We start from the raw sequence: 6972 nt of genomic DNA, 5'->3' as shown, positions 1-6972 counted from the left end.
TCCCAATTTTGCTTATATGATCGTGATCATTTTTCAACGAATCGATAAAACATAATAAGATGGGTATAAAAAATGGGTTGCTAATGTATAAAATGTTAAATGTAAATAAAGGTTAATTTTAAATAGTTTATAAATGAAATTTTAAAAAATAATTAAATAATGTCAAACCCTACATAAATAATTTAGTAACAAATACTTTTACAACTAAAGTTTCTGTCTCTAAACATATATAGAGTGTAGTAAGGGTCCATAAAATAATTATGATTTTATGGTATGGACAGTTCCTCCATATATTGTTCATTCAGAATAAAATATTTTCATATAATCATACCCAAGAAAGATATAAGTTACTATAAAATCATCCAAACTGAAAGCTTTATAACCACTTAACCAGTATATATGGTCATCATCCCAAATTCTCGATTTTGCATAGCTATATCTTCGTTGGAGATAACATTTGAAAGGATTTTTTCCTGATTTAACTGATTTTTTTTTATCGATTTCATTAGCCATTATCAGAAATGGGATAAAAATAGACAATATAAGAGACTAATTTTTGTTTTGAAAATTCTTAAGAGTTCACAATCATGTACAATTTCCTTCAGTATTCTCTATTAGGTTGAATTGCATTAAATATTTTACAACACAAACATCAAAGCAATTTGTTTCTAAAGCAACCAAAATGCGACGCAAGTAGTGACACAAAGAAACTGTCAGAAATGAATAATCCACCCGAAAAGAATAGAAGGAAAAGGAAAAAAAACTGCTGACATGTTCATTCTTTATCGTCAGATTCCGTATTCTGTTCCACAGATGGAGAATTAATGTCGTCATTAGTTTCTTCTTGCACTTGTTGTGTCGCGCCTTCAATTGTTCTTGCAATTTGCCTCGGCTCTGATGGCTGAATGATATCTTTGCCTATTTGATTCAAGGGGATAACATAACATCATTTTAAATGAAGCAGGGTTTGGAACTTGCCATTACTGCTTTAAAACATAACAGATCTAATGATTTAAGTATGGATCATCATATCTCATTTTGATGAGGTACACCCTATTTATGTATCTAATCCATATAAGAAACCGTTAATAAATTTTGAATTTGTGTGACTAAGGATTGTTCTCTATGCAATTTTTTTATCTTCATTATGATACGGAAAATCTACATTTGTTATGTTTCTCAAAATTTACGATAATTTTGAAAATAATCTGAATCATGATTAAAAAATAGCTATCAAGAAAATAATCTGTCCTAAATAAAACGAAAAGTTATAATATAATCTAAATCAATTTATTTTTTGTTATAAATTTTAGGAAGCTAGCACGAACCCTACCGTCATGCCCCCACTTCAATCTTAGTGGGTTTGAACCTGTGACCTTTGGTCTCTTAGGTACGACTATTGTCACTTGAACTACCCTAGTGGGTTTGTTATAATCAAAATCATGATTCAGAACTTGTACAAAAGAACTTCCAATTTTGACGATTTTTAAATAGGCTCTAAGTTCAGTTTCTAAATGTGATTCCATCTGGATTCACAATCGGTAGAGAAAAGTCCGATAGAAATAGTGTTTCCAAATGAAATAGCAAAAGCATTGCATATGTGCAGGATGAAATTTTCAAAATTGAAGTTGAAGTTAAAACTATGATACAGCAAAGGGAGCTAAAATCGGCAAGGATCGAAGCCCCGATCTTAGCTAAGGTTGGAGGTTGTGTACAAATATATTAAGTTGAATCTAAGTAGTAGTTGCTATAAATAATATTTAGGAAATAAGTTTATTTTGCTTGCTGAACTTGTATTGGCTCTTTATGTTTCCGCAATTAATAAAAATGGCTCAATTACATATTGTTGTCATTGTTTTTGTTAAGTTCTTGTTATGCACTGTAGATCTTGAAATGGCATTGAGTAGGAATTGTAATTTAACAAAAAATTGACTGTGGGAAGTAGTTTGAGCCATTTTTAAAAGTTCAGGAAGGAAAATAAATTCGACACTAGTGCAACAAGAAGAATAGGTTTTTGAATCAATTTCAGGCTGCAAAACGAGTTTTTTTCCTAATATTTAATATATGTGAGAGTTCAAATTCAAAAAAATAGGAAATAGAAACATCCGGTTCCCTAGGTTTTCAAAATAAGGTCATAGGTTCTTGTGAATTGAAGCATACTAACCTGCTACTAGGATCTTCAAGAGTAGTGTCTTCACAAATTGCAATTCACGTTTGTGTAAGCTAACAAATTTAGCCTGCAAATTCAAATATGAATCACAAACCTTTAAATTTGTAAGCAGATGACTGATTGCTCAAAACAGGAGCATAAATTTTCTCATGGAAGTAATGGACTGTTTCGGTATGCATTTTTTTCATCTCATGGAAGTAATGCATTTGTTTCGGTAATTTTCCAATGGAATGTGATTGTGACAAATGACAAAATACAAGTTTCCAAATAGGCTTAAAGACACACAAGTATTTTGGCAGCAATTGATTATGTTGTAACTTGTAATCTAACATACGGCTTTCACCTAGAGTAATTTGCACAACTTTATTTTTTTCAAGAAAAAAATGACTGGCAAAGATTTTAACCTGGGTCAGAAGAGGGTATGGTAATTTGCACAATTTCAACCATTGCATTCAAATAGGTTCAATTGCCTAAGAAGTTCTTTTTATATTCTAATGTATATGTTACAATTAAATTTGATAACTTTTTCCTCCAACTTCTTTTTCTTCTTTTATCTGTTCTCACCCAACAAACAGTCAAAGATCTCTCAGAATGCAAATTATTGAAGTAATCAAATCTGCTATCGGGACAAGAGATGCTTTACCAATTCAGAATATGCAAACCCCGCAACTTGATCCAGTCTTCCTTGATGTCTCCTAAAGAATGGCTGTAAATGTTTCTCGTATATATGCTTTGCTCCCTGTAAAGTATTTCAAAAAGAATAAACCTGTTGAATTTTTTTCTAAATAATGACATTGTACATCTTTAAGACACCATCAAGTTACTGACCAGAGCCATACGACTATCATGTTTGGCATTAATAGACAGGATAAGCAACATTTTTTAGAATATTAATAATAAAATAGAACATATTTGCTAAAACTATGTGATTATGCTAAGAAGAAAACCCTGAAGAGAATTTATCCCCTAAAATGGTTTGGATAGATAATGCTCAACAAAATCATCCTAATAAGTTAACAGACAAATGGCAAATCACGTGCCTGAAAGGAACAATATGCGTCACGAAAGAAACTTACAATAGTTGATATTGGACTTCATTCAAGAAAAGTTTTAATGACCCATTTTACCAACATTAGCTTATCTATCCATCAAATACGATCATAACCATTCTTGATATCCAACTCTTTTATAGTAAGAACAATGAAAAAAGGAGGAGAAAAGCGCGTGAACAATGAAATAGATCCAAAAAGAATGTTGACTACACTTACTTCAGTTGATGGAATCTGGAGCCAAACAAGAAATGCAAACTTCATGTGATAATAGAGAGGAATCCTGATGAAAAAAAGGAGAAAGAGAAATTCAAAACTATACACACTGTTAATTTAATACTAGAAGAGGTTGTCTTTGATAAACTGAAAATGAAGTGTTGAATGTTGAATACAGAATTAAGTGTCGAATGAGTTAAGTGTGTGGAAAATAAATGCTAAATAAACAAAATAAAATATCTAAATTAAGTTCTTGGTATGTAATTTGATATGATTAGTGTGGAACTAATGTCGAGAAAGTATTTAAAGACTATTTTACCCTTATAATAATGTAATTTGATTAATTTTCAGGGGCTAAATTGACATTTGTACGCTCTTGCTAGATACCGAGTTTAAATAATTCATAGTTTACTGATTTAGGTTAGATATTTTAGTTTAATTTGAGCTGAACTAAATAATTAGGTGGTTTTAAAAAACAGTGAGCAAATGAACTGATTCAAAAAGAATAAAGAACACACTAATCAAGTAACTTAAAAGAGAGGGTCATAAGGGAAAAAGGTATACCATGAGATTAACGTGTCCGTAAAAACTTCCGCAACAGTAAAAGATCCAAAAGCTGCAATAAAATTCAAGTACTCTGGTGTGATGATCTAAGAGGAATAAACTGAAAAGGCATGATTTACTTAAATATTTACGAGTATCAGAGGGAAATGCAATAGGTAAAGGTTAGGAGTTTCCTATAATGTTACTGAGAGATTAGTCAATATCGGTCAAAAACTTTGTAAAATGTGATAATAAAGGCAATAAATCAAAAGTTCCATAACCAAATAAGTCAGAAACCCCTCCCAGATCAGCCACTGATAAGCAGCCCAGTGATAGAGAACTCCATACAGATATCATATTCAATTTCTAGATCATCCACAAAAACAAAACGTGGGGTCAAGTACACAATACAGATCTCAATCGGATTTGGATGAGGATTCGGATTAGGATGGGCAGTTCTTACGGGCAGGGCATTTTAGTTCCATAATTTCTTTATATTTTAAATGTTTGGGTATGTGTAATGGCTAATAGTCTTTTAGATTTATTAGTTGTTTACTTGTTATATTTGCTAGTTTGCTAGTGAAATCTAGAACAGGACTTCTTAGTAGTTGAGGGGGACTTCCATAGGGTAACACAGCCACTCAAAATAAAATAAAATTAATGATTCAGTTATAATCTTCCACAACTTGGATTGATGGAACATCCAATTGAAAAAGGTTTTAGTTGATTCTGGAACTTCAGATGTTGTCCTAGGACGGGTGTTCTGGTTTATCAGAGGACTTTGTAGCAATAAACTCCACAAACAAGCACTGCAATCTAAAAAAGTAAATTATGTATCTTATCTGCCAGGAAAAAGAAAACCAACAATCTGAAATTGATTCTTTCAGTCAAAAAGAATTCCAACAAGCATAGATTTTTCTACCTCGTTTGTCTCTGTTTTAATCTCAGCTCTTTCAAATAAACATAATTCTTATGAGAATAAGAAGATTATTACAGTATAGAACAAAGAAGTATTGTATCAAGTAAAATGATCTTCAACATCTTTTACACATGTTAAGACGAGGTTAAGATTTTTAAAGTGTAAACTAGAATAAAACATATAACAGAGATCTTTAGAGATGACAACAAAGATCTTGAAGAAACTTTTAGCATGTGTTTACTAACCTGCCCAGTACATAAGCCATCTCTCTTTCTCCTTTTGGTTTTTTGTCTCAATGGCTTTAAATGTTGAATATACCGGTAAAACAACTCCAACAGAACAACTACATAACCCATACAACGTTTGGGATCAGTAGTATTATAACTTACCTAAGCATGACATACAAATTGGTTTTCATTTGTACAAAAAACTAATTAACGTCTTAGCTGCAGTCTTTTGAACGAATGCAAGGGTAGTATGCAAAAGGGAACTGTTATAGCAGCAAAACTTAGCACTACAATGTTCTGGCAGTTAAGGTCAGAATAGTTAGATCTTTGGCAAAGAACTATGAGAAACTCTTACATGCCTTTTGGGTTCTCTCTTGTCTTTAAATATTATGACTTTTTCTAAGTGGTAGTATTCCTCTACAGCTTAAGCCTATACTTACCCAACAAATAAAAATGTGACATGATGATAAGGAATAGGAAAGTAGCTCGTTTTACTTTACGAACTTATATCAAAATCTTATTTTGTTTCCTAAACTTGAACCAAGCTCGTTTCATTTGCTCAAATTACTTCCGGTCATCATTTTTTTAACTCCATTAATGTTTTGATGTGCATTTAAAACAATTGAGATTAAGGAGCTGCAGAATTTGTACAGAGATGATTTAAGAACTTAACAAAGTTAACCAATAACACTATCTCTTAGAAGTAACTTGAGCCTTTTTTATAAGTATATAAAGCAAAAACGAGCGTTTAATGCAAATTCAGGAAGCGAAATGAACTTCTATCCTAAAAAATATAATAAGCACAGAAGATTTCATCACGCTTCTTCAGAAGCTTAAAACATAAAAGACAATATATATGATTTTTCTAACTCACCAGGCAGTACGCACTACAATGTTCGAACCAAGAGGGGCAAGAAGTAGTTTCAATCCAGCCTGCCTCAGTTTTGAAAGAACATCAGCTTCTCATATATATATGTTATCAGTAGCTAAAACTTAGTTGTAAATATGATCATACATTTCTACAAATTAACATGAGACAGTGGAATTAGAACTATGAAAACTTCAAATGGTTGAAATCATGTATGTGTAAGTATGAGGAAAACTCGATACCTTCAGAATTCAGTAGTAACCTAATTACTAATTCTACGCTACAGTTCAGTAAACGATTGTAAATTCTAGTAGAGACATGTCAAACGCAGAACGCGATGAACATAATTTCATTCGAATCAGATTTCATATTCGAGCATAACAAAATCAAAACAGATCAAGCAATGGAGTATTGTTTAGGGAATCGGATGATCATCATCAAAAGTATAGAGGAGAAGAAGAGGATTACCTCGCTCGCAAAAAGATCCATATGAGAAGATCGGAGAACCTGAAATCAATTCGCCGGTAATGGTCCGGAGGAGAACGGAGGAGGAAGATTTCTTCTTCCTTTTTCCGGTGAGTTAGGGTAACAAAATTGAAAATCCTACATGAAGTTAGGGTATGTTTGGTTTTTTATTTTTGGATTATTGTATAGTTTAAATTATTACAAGAATACATATTATAAACATTATTATTATTATTATTTTCTTATAATAATAATATTTATTTACTGTTATATAATATCATTAATATAAATTTATAATGTTATTAGTAATAATCGGTTAAATTGTAGAGTTTAGATTCTTTATTTTAGGATAGTTAGGATTTAGAACTTTTTCTTTCTAATCTTACTATTTAAAACTTTTTATTGCTAAAGTTATATATTTATGTAGTTAAAACTCTCGCTTCATTAATAAAATTAGGGACACATAAATAATAAGTTCTAGTCAAAACTTAATATTTTATTTATTAATTTATAAA

General features: G+C 31.2%; 1 protein-coding gene across 1 annotated transcript; it reads right to left on the bottom strand.

Annotated features, from left to right (window-relative positions):
• Window positions 1-600: 600 nt before the first annotated feature.
• LOC124942086 (HVA22-like protein k) lies at window positions 601-6607 on the bottom strand. Its single transcript, XM_047482501.1, has 8 exons — window positions 6461-6607; window positions 5999-6057; window positions 5143-5240; window positions 4000-4051; window positions 3439-3502; window positions 2814-2909; window positions 2165-2237; window positions 601-918 (listed from the first exon to the last, which is right to left on the bottom strand). Exons 1-8 carry the CDS (start codon window positions 6479-6481, stop codon window positions 776-778), a joined length of 606 nt encoding a protein of 201 aa, XP_047338457.1. The 5' UTR covers window positions 6482-6607; the 3' UTR covers window positions 601-775.
• Window positions 6608-6972: the final 365 nt, after the last annotated feature.

Source organism: Impatiens glandulifera, chromosome 6 (genome assembly GCF_907164915.1).
Source record: "Impatiens glandulifera chromosome 6, dImpGla2.1, whole genome shotgun sequence".
Classification (NCBI taxonomy): domain Eukaryota; kingdom Viridiplantae; phylum Streptophyta; class Magnoliopsida; order Ericales; family Balsaminaceae; genus Impatiens; species Impatiens glandulifera.
Note: the sequence above shows the minus strand (reverse complement) of the source record. Positions and strands in the feature narration are given on the sequence as shown.

What these genes read in the sequence shown, in the direction of transcription:
- LOC124942086 (XM_047482501.1), bottom strand. Translation starts at nt 6,481, where the DNA reads ATGGATCTTTTTGCGAGCGAG. An exon ending in TCCAGATTCCATCAACTGAA is followed by an intron (nt 2,910 to 3,438) that starts GTAAGTGTAGTC and finishes AATACTTTACAG; the next exon opens with GGAGCAAAGCATATATACGA. An exon ending in GGTTTGCATATTCTGAATTG is followed by an intron (nt 2,238 to 2,813) that starts GTAAAGCATCTC and finishes TTGAATTTGCAG; the next exon opens with GCTAAATTTGTTAGCTTACA.